The following is an 18,889-nucleotide window of genomic DNA, read 5'->3' on the forward strand; positions in this document are numbered from 1 at the left end:
AGTGTGGATCTGGGTTGTCTCCTTTTACTATGGAAATGCGCCTAACTGGAGGTCAATTGTAGTGAATAAACTAAGCAGCAAGCCTAAACTTTAGTTGCGATACAGAATTTTCTTTCTCGCAGTTTCTAGCAAGCGTGGTTAATGTGCTAGTCTTCGGCCAGTCATTGGAGGCATCTAGTTCCTTTAGCTATGTGTAACTTAATACTTTCCAAGGGAGTTTATTAGTAAATCCTTTACAGCACCAGTTTTACTACTCCCAGTTTCTTCTGCATCAGCATCTTTTAGGAAGCAGATGTCTCTCTGAGTCTCTGATGTCTTCAGATAATCTCCACCTGTGTAGCAGGAAGTGGCCAAAGCAGTAACCTATGTTCTTGTCACCTGGAAAGGAATCACACGCCACAGGAGGGAAGGGGAAGAGAGTCCTTCCAAGCAGGAAGTGACTTACTGCCTCAGAAGGGCTGTCACACCTCTTCGGGGACCCAGAAGCGGGACAACTGGTACAATGGCTACCCAAATCGCAGGCTGTTCTTGGTTCACACAAGGTAGACTACACATAAGGACAGGGCACATTTCTAGAGACACAGCCACCAGTTAAGTCTCCCCTTGAACTGCAGGTGAACATGTGTGAAGGACTGGTTCCCCACTCTCTCTGGGACCAGAAACCAGTAGGTTTCTTTCCAAACCTGTGCAATCCTCTTGACCCTTCCCCCTTCTCTGGTGAGAAGAGGAAACCCCAGGTCTGGCTGAAGACACCATGGCTCCATAGCCTGGGATGAGTGGGCTGTGGGGTTGGGGGTAAGGGTCTCTGAGGTGAGATACCGTGGTGAAGACAGCAACCACAGCCACCTTTTCCCCATAATTTATTTCCTTTTCACTACAGTCACCTTTTGAACATTTGCCAGGAGTCCAGTCATCTCACCCAAGAGGCATTTAATCCTAAGAATCAATAGCAACACTGTTCTAAGAAACTGAGGCAGAAGCAGCTGAGTCACCTCTCACTGGCCCTGGTTGCTAGGTTATAAGCGCAAAGGTGTTTCCCCGTCCAGTTCCATCTCATCCGGAAGCCATTTCCCTCAGCTTTACCAAGAGTCACTCTCTGAAGAGTGATCACTGGTGTGTAGTCGTGGACAGGCAAGAGTCACCTCTGTGGAGAGCCTTGATGATGTCATAGGGGGCAAGGCTGGAGTTGTTGGGTCTTGGAAACATGGGTCAAGTCTTCAGAGACTCCAGATGAGTAACACCTAGAGACCCCCAAACCAGGCATAGAGCATGACAGTCCATGGATACAAACAGCTCCAAAGAGGTTTCACTCACCTTCTCACGAGCTCCTAATCACATATCATGCAATGCCATGGCAGGGGGACACACATAGATGTGTGCACCTATGCATGTACGCTACAAGTTCTGGGGATACTGAGGCAGGACATGGGAAGAAGGGCTCTATCTCTATCAGATGAGGCTGGCAATGCTGGAGGTGGTCTCATGCCGCTGGCCAGAAGACAACTGTCCTGAGATGCTAAAGATGCTGCCGTTCTCACTGTGGCCATTTCTGGTGGCGAATGCCTCTGTACAGATCAGGGGGCAGTGTCCACTCACACCCACCTGATACAGTAGCAATCCCAGCAGCAAAACTGAGCCCAAAGAAGCCAAGGTAATGCCCACAGACAGCATGGCAGCCAGTGGCCGTGCTGGAGCTGGGGCAGCAGCCAGCCCAGCCAGGGTCAGGCCGGTGACCAGCAGCACAAAGCCACTGAGCAACACTACAACAGCGTCGGCTCCTCCACCGCTGCGCAGCAAGGCCACGTGCTGGGGCTGGCGTATGCAGTTCATATCCTGCACAGCGGAGCTCATCAGTTGCTTCACCAGAACCATCAGGGCCAGCAGGCAGAGCACAGTGCCCACTGCTAGTCGCCATTCGCCAGATCGGCTGCTGGTGGAGGACAGCAGCGCCACGCCTCCGGCCCCACAGCCAGCCACAAGGACCACGGCCACAGAGAAACAGAGCAAGGAGCGCCGGGGCTGCTGGGACCACCATAGCTCCACCTGCTCTGCCAGCACATCTGGGGGCAGCCCTCTGCCCACTGAGGCTTGTTGGGACATGGCTTGGTCAGGCAGGGTCAGGATAGAGGATCAGTGTCAGGGTTCAGAGGGTGTTTGTCGTGACACTGAGTCCCCATCACCTGGTTGGCTGCTAGAGGTCCAGTCTCCTCAGTCCACGCTATGGTTACTCTCACCTGCAGGACACGATCACATGTTATTTCCTACTGGTCTGGCCCTCATAGCCTTAGCTGAGAGTCTCAGGGAAGAGCCCCAAGAATCTTCCCCAGGGTCTTCAGGACCTGCTCCTGAAAGCCACAACCCCAGCACTGCACCTTGGGAAAGCACCTCCCCTGACCCTAACAGAGTTCCCTCTACCACAAAGCTCCCCTGCCCCTCCAGAGACATCCCCCCGCCCCCCAGCTCCTGACCTCTCTTGCTCAGGCTGTGTCGGTTGCCTGTTCCATCCAGGCTGTCGGAGGAAGCTGGTGAGGCCACAGTGGATGATGGGACAAACTGTCAGAGATAAAGCCTCATTCAGGATCAGACTCACATGGCCTCAGCTGTCACGGCTGGGTCCTGGGTGGGGGAAGCTATGAGGAGGGGAGGCTGGTAGCTTAACCCTTCCGGAACCAGCAGGCTGAGCCTGACCCTTCTCTCATAGGGCTGTCCCCTTCCTTCTCTGTGGGTCAGGACCTGACCCCTAACACCTTTCTTCTTCTAGGCCCACCTTATCTTGGTCAGGCAAAAAAAGACGAATGCTCCAAGTCTCTCTTTCCAGTGCTGATCTTCCTCCTGGGCCAAAGTCGTCTCTGATGCAACAGGGCCCAACCCAAATTCCTCATCTTACCCTAAACCTGTTCTCCTGTGTTCCTTTCTCAAGATGTTCCTGCCACCCGCTCAGCCCACTCCCGGGACTCCTCAACGCCTTCTGCTGTTACCAATCCATGGCCCCAGGGGCTGCCTCTTGCCTCTAAACATATCTCTGTCCAGTCCTGTCCTCAGCTCTCATCCAGAACCCGCCTGCTCTCCACTGGTCCATCCCCTGCTATAGGGCTTCACGTGTTCTCTAAAGCAGCAAAAGGAGGACTCAGGATTTGAACCGCAGCCTAGTCCTTCCCACCGTGGGAATGTGGGGAGGGATCTAACAGTGTTACTCATTTAACCTGTTCCCTACAGGACAGGCAGCATGACTCACACCAGGTAAAAATAAAGCGAGCACTGCCAGCAAGGAACTCGGTTTCCGGCAGCAGGAGAGACCCATCCTGTAGGTGTCAGCTGCGAGTCCAGGAGGGGCTTGAATGGGGCAGGGAAGCCCTAGCTCACCTCTTAGAGGCTTTATCTGAAAAGTGAGGACAGAGAAGTTTACTCTTGAGGAGTGGGAGAAGTCATCTAATATCTTCCTTTTTAGACTTCCCATGGGGCAAAGGGGCTCAAAACATACTTTTTGAGTCAGAGAGACTCGGGGTGAATCAGAACCCACATGGACCACACAGCCAAGACCAAGTGGTGTACCGCTCTGCCCTTTGCAGAGGCTGCCGGGCACGCAATGTGGGTGGGGTAGGTGCCCACGCCCCCGAGGGTGGCTGGGGGAGGGGCCGTGGGCGGAGTCTGTCCCAGCATTCCTCAGGACTGTGGCTGGCTAGTCTGAAGGTGCTGGTACAGTCTACTGGGGAACGACCCCAACGTGGGTGGAGGCTCCCGGGTAGTAGAGCCAGAGAAAAAGGTGGGAGTGGGGCGTGTGGGGCACTCACGGGAAGCCTGGCTGTGCTGAATCCAATTCGAGCAGGCAGGACCCAGCAGGTGGGGCGATCTAGATCTGTTTCCGGGGAGACGCTTCACCTGCGCCCAGGTGAGCTGGAAGGAGGGGGGATTAACAGGTGCTGTTTCCAGGGCAGGGCCTGAGCCAATTGGCTGACGTGGCCCAGCGCCCTCTGTGGGGCTGAGACATTCCTGGGAAGGGAGGGGCTTCTGTCCGCTGCTGTTAGGTCTAAAACGCAATATGCAAATTGGGTCAGCAGGAGGAAGGAATGCTGTCCCTCTGCCCGAGTCCGAGCCCTAACACCCCCCCCCCCAACTCCAACTTCATTTTACCTTCAGCCCCTCCCCGAAGATCTACAGCCAAGCCTGCACGTAATTACCGTCCAGGCCTGTAATCTTTGCACCCTGAGAGGCTGAGGCAGGAGGAGAGCCAGTAGGAAACCCCAGCTGGCCAGAAGCCTCAGCTCCAGCTCTTCATTCCAGCTGATTCTGGACTTTAGTTCTAAATTCCAATTGTACCCTCAACCCAAGTCTTTAGGTCTAGCCCCTCAAAACCCAGCTTCGTCTTAAAGTCAGCCTCAGTCGCTCCATTTTAGGCTTTCCCCCAATAAGCCCTTTATTTTCCTTGAGGCCTCGAGTGGCAGGGTTAGCCTGCCCCATGGGTGGGTAGAGGCCTTTCAGGTAGACAGGTGGAGCTCCCAGAGCAAGCACTACTTAGATACGTTTCACATCCCTTGACAAGGCAAAGGAAGCCCTTGCCCCTCAGCGGACTGCCTTCCACCTACCTCAGGCCTCTCTTTGCCTGAGTCTGGCCAACTTGAATCATTGAGCTGAGATGCCCCGTCTGACCTGGCTGATTCGATTGCACTCACGGCCTGTATTTATCCACAACAGATCTTTAGTTAAGTTAGCTTTCACCTCCGACCCAGATGTGTATCCCCAGCCAGTCCAGTTCAGGGATAGAGACCAGTTTACTGACCACCATGATCTCTGCAGCCAACACTCGGTCGCCTGTACGTGTAGGGTAATCGATACGTGTTTGTTGAGTGGCTGACTAAATAAAAGTGTGAACGGACGGGTGTGACTATTTTGACCTTTGAGCGTTTGGGATGAAACCAGAAGAACGAGTTGGGCCCAGGCTGTGTGGACCTGGAGTACCTCAGGGACGCATGTGGACAATGCTGGGTGTCCACAGAGGTGTTCCTGGGTGGAACTGGGATATGGTTCAGGGCTCTGCTTCTAAGCAGCAAATCTGGTTCCTAGACACCGTGCCCCAGGTGGGCAGAGGGTGACTGTCTGGTGGCTGTGCAGGCTGGCCCACGTCTTCTGTCCTACCCCTTCTGTAAAGTAGACGTTAGTATGTAATCTCTCCTTTTGATGTGTGTTTAAAAATCAAACAAACCACTGCCACCACCAACAACATAAAACCCAAACAACCAAACCAAAACAACAAAATGAAATCCAAGCCATCTTCCAAGATCAGTTCACAAAGTAACTGTGCCTGGCTTGGCTTCCTCTTTGCTTTGTGCAGAAGACTCGGAGCGTCAGAACTCCAGAGCAGCACAGGTTGTATGCATGTGTTTCAGCTTAGTTATCTTTTTTTTTTTTTTTTTTTTACACTTCTCTCACATATTACATCCAAATTCAACTGCAGTTTCCCCTCCTCTCCTCCTCTCAGAGACTCTCTCTCTCACTCAGATCCATTCCTCCCTCATTTCTCTTCAAAAAAAGAAAGGAAGAAAGAGAGAGAAAGAGAGAGAGAGAGAGAGAGAGAGAGAGAAAATAAAAGAGCAGGCCTCCCAGGGATCTCAGTTGGACATGACATAAAGTTACAATAAGACTAGCCACAAGTCCTCATATCAAGGGTGGATGAAGTGACCTAATAGGAGGGAAAGGGTCCCAAGAGCAGGCAGAAGAGTCAGAGACGCCCCACTCCTGCTGTTAGGAGTCCCACAGGAGCACTGAGCTATGCAACTATAATGTACATGCAGAGGACCTAGGCCAGATCCAGACAGGCTCCCTGATTGTCACTTCAGTTTCTGGGAGCCTCTCTTATTTATGTAACCTAAGCCTTTCTAATATCCTGTTTCAAAAGAACAGGTAAAGCCAACACATTAAAATGAATGTGTTTGCCGGGCTATGGATATAGCCCACTGGTTGCTTTCCACCTGGTTCAATCCCCAGAGCTGCAAAACTCTATGTATTGGAATTCTAAAATATATTTTATTATAGAAGGTATTAATGAACTCTTTGAAAGTTTTTTTTTTTTTTTTTTTTTTTTTGAGACAGGGTTTCTCTGTGTAGCCCTAGCTGTCCTGGAACTCACTCTGTAGACCAGACTGGCCTCGAACTCAGAAATCTGCCTGCCTCTACCTCCCAAGTGCTGGGATTAAAGGCATGTGCCACCCACTGCCTGGCCGAAAGTCTTTTCTTATACATACGAACTGTATCTCAGCTCAAATTAGCTACACATTGAGTACCCAGTAGCCACCTTTGCCTGTGGCTGTAACCTTACTGGGGAGTACAGCTCTGGCTAGCTTTCTCCTGAAGAAAACTTCAGGGCTGTTTGACCGGTGCAGGGCAGGGGACACTGGATGACATAGTGGGTATTAATCCTGACACTCTGAAAAGCATTGTACACGTGCCCCCTTTATAAGAAACAGGCCTGGGAGAGCAGAGGTCTGGCAGAGCTTGCCAGCCTGGATTCGATCTGACCTCTTCTAATAGCCTGGTCCTTAGGAAACTCTAGTCTCATGCTCACCTGATATCCAGCTGTCTTAGACAAAAGCTGGTACAAGGAATCCCTGGACATCCCCTTTCTCTTCTTGTCCCTTTGGAGTCTATAGAGGAGGTAGCAGGGCCTAAAGCTTGCCAGTTTGAATACTGGCTGGGCAAGCCAGTGGCTCAAAGTAAGTGTTGAATCTGTCCCTAGAACAGAGGCTGTGAGGCGGTTCACATGGGCAGAAATGGAAGCTCAGGTCGAGGTGGCAGTGGGCATGCAGGAGAAGCTGTAGGTCTGAGAGGGTGTACAGTGGAGAACAGATGAGCTGGAGTCCCACCTTCCCCTATGCTCAACCAGAGGCTGAGGTGGGCCTGTTATGGTAATGCCACTGCCTGCTTGAGTCCCTCCCATGGCCAGCCTGGGTTCTTCCTGATCCTTGTGGGCCTCTTTGATGTCATCCCACTGCCTCAAAACCTTTGTGTGCTGGTGGCTCCCTCTGCTTTCCTTCCAGATGACTCCTTTCCATCAGGAATGAGCTCAAATGTCACCTTTGGCTGTTAAAGTCCATTCCCAGAGGGAGGTGTAAACAATGTCTGCCCCTCCCCCTCCTGAGGTCTCTGATTCCACTCCAGCACTCCGGAGGAAGCAATGAGTTTATTGGAATTACTTCCAGAGCATAGGTGAGGGGTTAGCTACTTGAGTGTGGGTGCTGCCCACCAAAAGACTGCACTGGAAAGTCTCTACCCAGCATGGATGATGGCTTTCCCACAGCTTCATAGATCGAGTCCCCTCTAATAGGTCCCAGACCTCAGCACAACTGACTCCCCGATGGAAGTACCATTCAGGCTGTAAAACTCAGCATATAGCACCACCAGTCAAAATGAAAACAAAGACTAATCCATCAAAGTCCATAGTTTTGGAAAAGTCTCTAAATGCACTAACCTTGCTTTCTGGCTTCTGTAGTCTGCTTCTGGCCAACTGTTCTTGTTAACTAAAGTATGTCAACCCAGGACACAGTTTTTGTGCATAAAAGCTCATCCTGAGAGGGCTGGTGAGATGGCTCAGCGGGTAAGAGCACTGACTGCTCTTCTGAAGGTCCTGAGTTCAAATCCCAGCAACCACATGGTGGCTCACAACCATCCTTAATGAGATCTGACACCCTCTTCTGGTGTGTTTGAAGACAGCTACAGTGTACTTATGTATAATAACAAATAAATCTTTGGGCATAAGTGAGCAGGGACTGAGCGAGCAGGGTCTACTGGAGGGAGCAGACCGAGTGAGCCCAGTTGACCAGAGTGAGCAGAGGTCCTAAAGTCAATTCTCAACAACCAGATCAAGATGCACAACTATCTGTACAGCTACAGTGTGTACTCATATAATAAAATAAATAAATAAATCTTTAAAAAGAATTTTTAAAAAGCTCATCCTGAGAGAGGTTCAGGCCTACACTGGGATCCTGCACACCTAGTGTAGTCTCCAGCCCGCTAATGAAGCCTTTCTGTTGCCTTAAACCCATGTCTGAGCAGTCTTCTCTGGTGGATACCCCACACATCCCCCTTTAATAGTCTTCCTTGGCCTATATACTGTAGCTCTTCCCTGAGGGCACACATCATTAGGTCAGAGATGCACACAGCAGGTGACATGGAGTGGCTGATGCTCAGGTGATGGACTTCTCTATGAGAAGTAAGCAGTCAGCAAGACCAGCTGGGTTGATCTTTTTTTCAGAGCTGAACTCTGAAGATGGTCATTGTTGGACTCCTAAGATGTATGTCCCCTTCCTGGAGAGCTTCCTGGATACTGTCTAAAATCACCATGTCTCTAGCATTTCTCATCCCCTTAACCTTGCTTCCTTTATTCCTCTGTCCTTCCCCCCTTTCACTCTCACATACACATTACTGTGGGTCTCCCTCTCGACCTTTATGAGGAAGGATTTGCTTTGTTTGCTGCTGTGTATCTAGCTCCTAGAACAATAGATATGTAACTCAACGTTGTTGAATGACTGAGTGGAATAATGGTTTTGGAACTAGGATGCTGTTGGAGTCCCAGCTCTAGTAACATAATTTTAGAAAACCTGCTGGGTTTCCATTGCTTTGTTAAAACGTCATAACCAAAGGCAGCTTGGAGAGGACAGAGTTTATGTCACTTACTCCTGAGCATCACACTCCATTCCTGAAGACACTCAGGGCAGGAGGAGCCTGGAGGCAGGAGCTGATGCAGAAGCCATAGAAGAGGGCTGCTTACTGGCTTGCTCCCCATGTTTTGCTTAGCCTGCCTGAAGTGAACACTTAGGACCACTAGCCAGGGATGGAATCACTCACAAAGTGCTGGGCCTTCCCACATCATCAGTCAAGAAAATGCCCTGTATAGACTTGCCTACAGGCCACTCTGGTGTACACATTCTCTCAGTTCAAGTTCCCTCTTCTCAAATGACTCTAGCTTATGTCATGTTTACAGGCTTGGTAGAGCTGGGTCTCTTCATTTGTGAAATGTAGATAGCATGGCTTAGTAAGTGGTTATGAGGGGGATTAAGTGGTAGAACCCATTCATTCAGTAAAAAATTATTGTAACCCTTCTGTGAACCAAGTATTGGATCACTCACAGGGGTGATCTGGGAGCTAATGTTTCTGTCATCTTGGAGGAAAGGCTAGGAGAAAAAAGGACAGACAGCACAGGGTAGACACAGGGCATCAGTGGATCCATACCTAGTGTGGTGACTGACCATTCCTCTAGGCACGTATTTCTGGGGGACATAGGTCCTACTTAGGATTCTCATCTTCTTTCCAGATAAGAGCTCTGAGATTATCATTCATGACTCATTGATATGTCTACAGGTGATTGGACAGAGGTAAGCTCCCAACTCAAGCTAGGCCCCAAAGTCTCCCTTTGAGCAATTTAAGACCAGGAGAGATGGCTCAGTGGTTAAGAGTACCTGCTGCTCTTGCAGAAGACCCATGTTCAATTCTTCAGATACATATCAAGCAGCCTGTTGCTGAACTTCCTCCCCTGAGGGAGAAGTAATGTCTACCTCTCTCCTCAGGTCCCATGATGAGCTGAGGTACAATTTCACCATTGTTCATTCTAGGAAACCAATGAGTTTATTAGGCTGCCTCGTAGAGCAATGGAGGTCATGGGTAGGAGTGTGGGTGGCCTTAAAGCACTCAGTCATCCTGGAAGGTCTGCATCCAGAATACATGACAACCCCCCCTCCCATGGATGCATAGATGGAATTGTTCTCTCTCCTCCTTCAACCAACATACACTAAATCCCACCCACTTACCCCCTCAAGTCCACTTAATGAAGCCAGAATTGAATACATCTGGTTGGAAGGTTTGACTGGCTCCTCAGTGAGGGCCCTATGTCCCTCTGACCCCACAGGGAAGGTCAACTGTCAACAAGCCCAGCTGTGGTGACTTTTTTTTTTTTTTTTTGTAAGTGGACACAGCTGAACTCATGAAGAGAGTGGTAGTTTATCTCAGCAGGTAGTCCAGTACAAAAGGCTTGAAAAACACCTTCAACGTCAGTTCCAGAGGATCTGATGCCCTCTTCTGGACTCCGTGGGCACCTGCACTCACCCATGTGCATGCATCTGAGAGAGTAAGGATATGTGTGCATGCACTCACACAGCAGGCAAACCTTAAAAACCAAAACCAAAACCAAGATTGGGCTGGAGATTTCATTTCTGTTTGGGGCTTCTGAGGAGCTGTATTAAAGTGCCCTTCTGCCAGCTGAAATCGTGATGGGGTGCCTGTCTGCACAGGGGGTCCTCCACAAGAGAGGGGGAGGGGCTCCAGCTGTGTCCCAGGCCCTGGATCAGGTCCTTCTTGAGGTTCAGGTGCTTTTCAGCTAAAAGAAAACCTGTGAGACACCAGTAGAGCCAGAAAATGAATTCCTCTCTGTTTGCTTAAGCTGTCTGGAGCCATAGCCAAAGAAGGGCACCTGTAGTCTTGTGCTAGACCTCATAGTTCCAATTTTAGGTTATATTTATACACCAGTATGTGTGCCTAAAGCATGTTAGCCTTCTTCTATCACGTGACACCTACGAGATGAGTGATAAATACAGTTCTTGCAAACCTACAAGGTTCAGCTGGTAATCAGTAACACTGGTCCCGCTTGCACATGGCAAGGGTATACCCTTCTGGGTGTGCCCCCAGTGTGGCTCCACTCAGGAGAATCTGCCTGCATTTCAGATATAAGCAAAGTGTAACTGCTCTCTTGAGTCTCTGGTGGTCTTGGGGAGCTCAGGGAGGATGAACCCCACTCCTGATCCTGAGATGTCACTTGTCTTTCTGAATCCAGAGCAGTAATTGTAATGAGGTGGTGCCTTATTATATAAAATGGCTGTAGTGATCATACCCAGGATTGCCTGTGTCTCTCCAATACCTCTTGGGAACAGCTGGTTGATTACACAATAGTCTGTCATGCTTTCTGGAAATAGAGGAGGAAGGCAGACATCGATGCCAAGACTGGGATTGTGGAGTCTTTAGTGTTAAAAGAACAGGAGGGCAGAGAAGGAACATCTAAGATCTGAGCAGTTTACACTGTCTGGCCAAAGCTGATGCTGAAATTCTAGAACAATGGGTGTGGACGCCCATTGGATATCAGAGGCACAGGGAGAGAGAGAAGGATTCTGAAGCCTCTCACACTAGGATGACAAGCTTCTCCCAAGGCCACTCGCTGTCACACTCATTGAGACTCCAGAGCTCAATGATGGACGGACAGCAAGCAGAAGAGCAAGAGCTGAGTTCATTCGTGTACCAATGGGTGACTGGCTCAGCTTCTACAGCTGCTGTGGGGGTTGGGGGACGGGGGATGATGGCTGCTAGATTCAATCGACCAGTGAGGGTCAACCAGCTGAAGAGACCTCAAAGGTGATTGTCATGCCTTCCGCCTCCCCATGAAGTCCTCATAGGTGAAGTGGAGGGAGGTCTGAGTTATAGTAGCCAGAGAACCAGGATCAACCAGCAGGTGTAGGAGCGTGGAAGGCAGGATGTGGAGAGCGCAACAAAACTGAGTCTCTAGCCTCACGTTCTGAAGCTATGCTCCTCTCTCCGGAGCTGAGAAAACAAGCCACTGGCTCAGACACGAGCTGGGGCTGGGAGTGGGAGTTGGGGTGGGGTGAGAGAGAGTCTTCCTTACTCTCAGCTACTTCTGTCTTTTCTCTATCTGCTGGACAGCAGCCACATAAAGCTTAGGCATACGATAGCTCATTTGGGGCATTTCCCACTGCCCCCTTCTTGTTTAGATTCTCTGAGAGTCACATTTTGTTTAATACCCTCCAACTCCCCTAGCCCATGGAGTTTGTACAGGCCCCTCTCCAGGACAGTACACGAAAACACAGGCTTTGGAGGTCACTGGGCAGCAGGGTCACAGTCATGGCCCTACCTATGTGGCTGGGCACCAGTCACTCCCAAGCCGTCCCATAGGACGAAAGGTGATGTCTTGATCAAGCACAGTCCCCAGTGATGTGTGTGCCATCTGAATGACAACCTCAGTGAATTTGCCTCTGCTCCTCAGAGCTCCATTTTCCCTTGCATATTTCTCCTTTCCGGGCTGTGCTTCCTCTCCTTTGGATTGGCTAACTCCCACCAGTCCTGAAGTTCATTTCTCCCCTTCCACTTAGCCATCTTCCTGGGCCAAGCTACCAGTGGACAAGGGATAGGATGGCTGTCATATTTGGTGATAGGGTGTGGGCTGGGTGAGGAAGTGATCAGTAGAGACAGAGCCTCCATGGACACCCCTCACCCCTAGAGTCCTTTCTAATCTTTGCTGTGTACCTTCCATTTTGGAACTAGGACATCAGAGTTTCTGGTCTGGCTGTGAAAACACTGGGGACAGTGGCTACAGTGTTGGTAAAGTAGTCTGAGGGACACTGAGAAGCCTGGGAGATGGCAGACTTCATGCAGCCAGAGGGGGACCACTAGGGTCCAGGAAGGACTTGGGCTTTAAATACCTATATAGATATCTGTCCTCTGCAAGCAAAAACCAGGGACATTTGCGCTATACTCCTTTGCTCATTATTGCATAAAGGAGTCTCTTTCCTGGTACCTACATGTGGCTAGGCTCCTGGGATAAGACTTGGATGCATTTCTGGAGAGAAAAGTATAAAGTGTCCCCAGAAAAGGAGGAACTGGGCAAGGTCACACAGACACGGATATGAAGACAGGAGGAAGAACAGGAAGTCCCTCATTATGTTTCATAAGGAAGAAGAAACTGGAGGAGACCTTGTTTGGTCCTGACTTGGCCAGGAGGGAAGAGCCAGGAAGGAAGAAACAGATGAGCTACTCACCATGTGAGCAGGTAGGCCTGTCTTCATCCCAGACCCAGCAGGAAGCCGGCCCTGGGTCCTGCCAAGGTCTGCAGTATAGGCTGCCCAGTTCCCGCAGAGGAACAGACAACAGTGGCTTTGGAAAACCCACAGCCACCAGTCCTCAAGCTCTCTCCTGTCTTTCCTGTGTACCCCCACCCTAAGCAGAAGCTGGGCAAGGTTTCGAGCAAATGCTTTTATTCTGACCCTGCCCCCAGCTTTCCAGGATGGAAGAGGTTGGTGTAGGAGTCTGGCTCAGTGGCAGACACCTGGTGCCTCCTGTGCTTCTGGCTGTGACTGGAAATGGCTCACTGGAGGTCACTTGGTGTGCACTTCATAATCCACATCTGAGTCGATGAGGGAAGGAAGCCGGACTCCAGCGATGGTGTGGAAGCCTGGGACCTGCTCCTGCTCCTGGATCTGGTCTCTGAGGCGGCGGATTTCCAGGCGTTGCATCTCGATGATTCTCCCGGTTTCCTCCTGTTCATTCAGCCTCATAGTAGAACTGGTGCCGACTATGTCCTTGCTGGCCACTGTAAGGGATAAAGCAGGATCACTGCAGCCTGTTTATTGAACTACTGAAGTTCCCAACCCCTCTAAACATCCTCAGAACATTCACAGAGGGAGGGATAAACGGCTCCTTCACCTAGCTCCAAGTAAGTAAGCCTGCCTAGTGCCTCACCGAGGTCACTTGTAACTCCCAGGGGACAGATGATGCTGGAGTCCCAGCTACCAGTCCTCTGGTAAGGATGATGCTTCTGGATCCAGACTTCTCTCCTCTCTGTGTGTGGCATCTGCTAATGCTTCCTGAACCTCTGATCTTGCCATTTTCCCTGTCTTGGGGTTTGCCACCATCCTGGGCATCCACAGAGTCTGTGGCTTTTGTCAGGCCTGGGCTTCAAAGGGCTGGGCTCCCAGCAGGAATACTGGCTTCCATGCTGTGCCACCTGCCCCTTTCTTCAGTACCCAGGGGTTCCTCTGCTGCCCATGTCCCATGTCAGTGTGCCAGCCTGACTGCAGATTATTTCACTGTTCGTACTCAGTAATCAAGATGAGACCGCTTCTTCTTGCAATTTCCTCCTACCTACCCATGAGATGGGCTCTACATTCAGTCTTCTCTGGCCACTTATATTCACCATGAGTCATCTCCCCAACCCCCTTCATTTTCTTGGTACCCTCTGGCCCCCGTTTCCTAATCAATTTGTTCTTCCATTTTATCTATCCTGCCCAGCCTGCATTTGAGCAACCCAACCCTTCAGGGTCTCTCCATCAGTGTCTGGCCTACTGTGTGCTCCTGAGAAAAGTAGCAGGTAAGAGCCAGTGCTGCTTCTGCAGCCCATTGTCTAAGCTGCTGACTGACTGTTTAGGCTGCAGATTGTCTAGGCTGCTGACTGTCTAGGCTGCTGACTGACTGTCTAGGCTGCTGACTGTCTAGGGTGCCGACTGTCTAGGCTGCTGACTGACTGTCTAGGCTGCGGACTGTCTAGGCTGCTGACTGACTGTCTAGGCTTCTGACTGACTGTCTAGGCTGCTGACTGACTGTCTAAGCTGCTGACTGTCTAAGCTGCTGACTGTCTAGGCTGTGGACTGTCTAAGCTGCTGACTGTCTAGGCTGTGGACTGTCTAAGCTGCTGACTGTCTAGGCTGCGGACTGTCTAGGCTGTTGCACCACAAACTTTCCCACCCACACAGCAGCACACCTGAACTCTGACCTCCATTCCCTCTTCATCCGTCTTAACAAATGGTACTGCCTGTCTCTCCTTCCTACAGTTAGCCCTTTCCTGTGGCTCTAAAGGAAAAACTAGAAAAGAATAGATGTTGGAGGTGAAGGGAGAAACCATTTCTACGAGGAAACAGTCAGCAGTGGTTAGTGGTCAGCCTTGCCTCTAATGGGTGTGATGGGGCCAGTGCTTAAAGAGCAATTAGTTTATCTTGTCCTTCTTCCTCGTAGAGTCTGGTCCCTCCTCTTTCTGCCTTTACGTCTACAAGTCCTTTTCTGTAGTCCCATGCTCATGATCTATCTCTCTCTCTTTGTTTTTGTTTTGTTTTGTTTTGTTTTCGAGACAGGGTTTCTCTGTGTAGCCCTGGCTGTCCTAGAACTCACTCTGTAGACCAGGCTGGCCTTGAACTCAGAAATCCACCTGCCTCTGCCTCCCAAGTGCTGGGATTAAAGGCGTGAATCACCACTGTCTTGCTGCTCATGATCTCTTAGTGGTCCCTGCTTCCCCTCCCAAGTAACAACCCTTCATCCTCCTGATGCTTGTAGTTTCTGGAAACTACTGCCTTGGATTTCATGACCTCTGCATCAGCTCCTGTCTTCAGGTCCTGCCCACTTGCCTTCACGTGAAGAAACTTAACCAAACACCATTTGGCTTCCCAGGGGTGGGGGTGAGGTGCCTGTGAAACCACTATCTTGGACTGAGAGAATCAGCACCGACCGTCTCTTCTGGCCATCACAGGCCTGGCCACAGCAGCCTATTCTTACCACAGCACTTCTCTGTGTGCTCTAAGAATCTTGCTCTAAACTGTAACTTTCTTTTTAGATTTATTTATGTTATGTATATGGGTACATTGTCCTCATGCACACCAGAAAGCACCAGATCCCATTACGGATGGATGTGAACCACCATGCAGTTGTTGGGAATTAAACTCAGGACCTCTGGAAGAGCAGTCAGTGTTTTTAACCATTGAGCCATCTCTCCAGCCCTAAGCTGTAACTGTTAAAGCCCTCTGGGATGTCCAATCACTGAGTGAAGGACCTCAGAAGTGGACAGTGGTAGGCTCTGCACAGAGGCAAGGAAGGGTCAACACACCCAGGGCTACAGGCTGGAGGCTGGCCTGGAACAGTTCCCTGAAACATGCCTGGCTTGGGTCAGATTGTTCTGTGAATATTCCTGGGGGTGCAGCATGTAGAAGGCCCAGTGGACCTCATGTGGCACATATGCTTTGTCTCCTGCTCTGTTTCCCACTCTGGCTTCTGAACATCTCTAGGGCCTGGGCTGTGCCTTTTCCTGTCTCCTCTCATCACCCCCCCTACACACACACACACACACACACACACACACACAGGTCTCTTTCCATTCTTTCTCACAGCAAATTGCCTGTTTTCATATGTGGGTGAGTCTTGTAGGGGCTGTGTTCTCTGTGGGAAGTCAGCTCTCACTATGAAGCTCCATCTGCTCTTGCCCCTCTGCTCACATCCCCATTCTCCTCTTGCTTCTTTTCTGCTCAGAACCTGTCACCGTCTCGATCTGGTCAGTGTCCCTCTCTTCATGCTGCTCACAGGCTTCCTCCGATAGATGGATGGCCAGTATTGGCTAAACAATTAAGTTATCATGATCACCACTATTGTAATTTGCAGTATTGGGGCCTAAACCCAGCAGCCTTGTGCAGATGGTGGAGATTCAGCAATGGGCTGCATTCTCAGCCCCAAATCTGATGGAAAATAAGGAAGTGGTTAGGGGTGCACTCCTTTCTATACACTGTGTCATATTCCTTTTCTCTAATTTCCCCCCAAATTTAGTCTATTTTCCCCTCTGTTGGTTTGGGAGATATTTCTCTTTCTCTCTGCCTTCCTTTCTGTCATCCTTCTAGCTGTAAAAAGCTTAATATGCTTATATAACATAAAGAATGCAAGGCAGGGAGGCTGAGCTAGAAGCTCCAGACACACATGAAGCATGGTGATATGTGTGTGTGTATATATATATATATATATATATATATATATACACACACATACACACATATGTTTTATATGTATATATACATATATATGTATATGTGTATATATACATATAAAACACATATACACACATATATATTAAACATGAGTGTACAATATATCATATGTATAATATATTATGTATGTGTATATATTATGTATATAATGTATATATGCACATATATTATGTATATACCCACAATATAAATATACACATATATAATATATAATGTATAACACACATGTATATGTTTACAATATATGCATATATTATATATGAGTATATTATATGTGTATATATTATATATAGTATAATATATATTATGTATATATTGTGTGTGATCTCAAAACTCCTACAGGGAGATGGAAGTTGAGACTGGAGAATCCCTGAAAATGCACGCATGCATGTGCGCATAAACACAGACAGACAGACACACATACACACACACACACACACACAGTAGTTCTCCTGTTGTGAAACAATCAGAGACACAGGGTGGTTTGGTTCCAGAGCTCTGGTCTTGATGCTTCTGCCCAGTATTTCAGTTCTTCTGAACTGCTGTTTGGATCCACAGTTCAGCCTTTGTCTTCTCTGTGCTAAGCCATCCCTAGCTCCACATTTGCTTCCTTTATCCATGCTTCTCCTTTATCGGCACACTTACCTGATGGACAATCTTTAAAAATTATTTTAAAGAAGATTTTGTTGGGGGGACAAAGTTCAATTTTTGTCAACTTTGTTTTCTTTTAGTTCCATTTTAAAGAGATCATTTCCTGGGTGATGTGTGTCTAGGGGCTGGCCACCAAGCTTCAGAACTCTCAGTGCTGGCTCTCACTGTTGCCACTGAGGAGTCATATAATACCTGCCATTGTTCTCCTGTGTATGAGCCCTTGCTCTTCTTCCCAACTTCCCAGAACTTCTTGTCTTCCGTGTTCTGTGGTTTTGATGTAGGCTTGTTGTTAATTATCCTTTTGGGACCTGTTAGGGTTCCTGGATCTGATAGTCACCATCTCTCATCGATTCTGAAAACTCCCAGTTACTCCTGTGGTGGTCCCCTCCTTCCTCAGAGTTCCACTCAGAGAGCTGCTGGCTTACTCCACGCCATTCTGGCTCTGTTTTGTCTGGGCTGAAACCCGGCCACCACCGCCTTCATTCTTTAGCTCATCGAGTCTGCCTTCAGATGCGTGTATCTTCCATAGGGCTCCATTAATTCACAGAGATTCTAATTATAATAATTACAGTTCTCACTTCTACTAGTTTAATTATTTGTGGTTTTTAAATATAAGTTGTCTGCAAAATTTTAGAAGACTTTTGCTTTAAAAACAAATTCAAGGGCTAGAGAAATGGTTCAGCAGTTAAAAGCATCAACTGCTCTTCTAGAGGGCCTGGGTATAATTCCCAACACCCCCATGGCAGCTCACAGCTGTTTTTATTTTTTTATTTATTTTTTTATTTTTTTGAGACAGGGTTTCTCTGTATAGCCCTGGTTGTCCTGGAACTCACTCTGTAGACCAGGCTGGCCTCAAACTCAGAAATCCGCCTGCCTCTGCCTCCCAAGTGCTGGGATTAAAGGCGTGCGCCACCACCACCCGGCTCACAGCTGTTTTTTAACTCCAGGATTCAACACCCTCACACAGACATACATGAAGGCAAAATATCCATGCACATAAAATAAAAATAAATAATTAAAAAAATTCAAGCTGGGGGGTAGTGGCTATGGTGGCAGCCAAGCCTTTAATCCTAGCACTTGGGAGGCGGAGGCGGAGGTGGAGGCGGAGGCAGAAGAATTGCTGAGCTCACAGCCAGCCTAGTCTACAGTGTGAGTTCCTGGAGAGCCAGCTACACAAGGAAACTCTGTCTGCAAAGACTAACAGTAGTAGTAGTAGTAGTAGTAGTAGTAGTAGTAGTGGTAGTGGTAGTGGTAGTGGTAGTGGTAGTGGTAGTAGTAGTAGTAGTGGTAGTGGTAGTGGTAGTAGTAGTAGCAATAATGAAATAAAAAATAAAATTCAAATTCTGCTTTTTACTTCCTTAAACATATAGAGCATCTAATCTTTTTATTATATTTTACTTATCTATTTCTTCATGTGTGTCATGTGTATGTATATGTTGAGTTCTTGTACAGCTCCAGTGACTCCATCTGTGTGCATGTGAACACATGTACACATGTGTGCATGTGTGTGTGGTGTTCATGCTGAGTGTGTGTGTTCCCATGTATGCTGCCATACACATAGAGGTCAGAGGCCAATTCTTTCCTTCTATCATGTGGGTCCTGAAGATCCAACTCAAATTAGTCCTTTTTCCGTCTTGTGTGTCCAGCATCTCATTTTAACAGTCTGATTTTCCGTG

At 48.9% G+C, this 18,889-nt stretch overlaps 2 protein-coding genes across 7 annotated transcripts in view; both read right to left on the reverse strand.

Moving 5' to 3' along the window:
• Positions 1 to 838: 838 nt before the first annotated feature.
• On the reverse strand, positions 839 to 4,822 carry Tmem125 (transmembrane protein 125). 5 transcript variants are annotated; one of them, XM_031376873.1, is made up of 5 exons: positions 4,778 to 4,822; positions 3,792 to 4,027; positions 3,364 to 3,379; positions 2,469 to 2,553; positions 839 to 2,234 (listed from the first exon to the last, which is right to left on the reverse strand). In XM_031376873.1, the coding sequence occupies exon 5, from the start codon at positions 2,098 to 2,100 to the stop codon at positions 1,450 to 1,452; it is 651 nt and encodes a 216-aa protein (XP_031232733.1). In that variant the 5' UTR covers positions 2,101 to 2,234; positions 2,469 to 2,553; positions 3,364 to 3,379; positions 3,792 to 4,027; positions 4,778 to 4,822; the 3' UTR covers positions 839 to 1,449. The 5 variants fall into 5 exon arrangements, with proteins under 5 accessions (XP_031232733.1, XP_031232729.1, XP_031232732.1 ...); XM_031376869.1 differs by having other exon boundaries at positions 3,236 to 3,379; XM_031376872.1 differs by lacking the exon at positions 3,364 to 3,379.
• Positions 4,823 to 13,005: 8,183 nt separating this feature from the next.
• Positions 13,006 to 18,889, reverse strand: part of Cfap57 (cilia and flagella associated protein 57) — a 77,688-nt gene continuing 71,804 nt past the window's right edge. For both annotated transcript variants that reach the window (XM_031378443.1, XM_031378442.1), the window contains exon 23: positions 13,006 to 13,357. In XM_031378443.1, coding sequence (XP_031234303.1) covers positions 13,143 to 13,357 — 215 coding nt within the window. In that variant the 3' untranslated portion in view covers positions 13,006 to 13,142. The remainder of the gene's footprint in view (positions 13,358 to 18,889) is intronic.

The sequence above is a fragment of the Mastomys coucha genome, unplaced genomic scaffold (genome assembly GCF_008632895.1).
Source record: "Mastomys coucha isolate ucsf_1 unplaced genomic scaffold, UCSF_Mcou_1 pScaffold18, whole genome shotgun sequence".
Taxonomy (NCBI): Eukaryota; Metazoa; Chordata; class Mammalia; order Rodentia; family Muridae; genus Mastomys; species Mastomys coucha.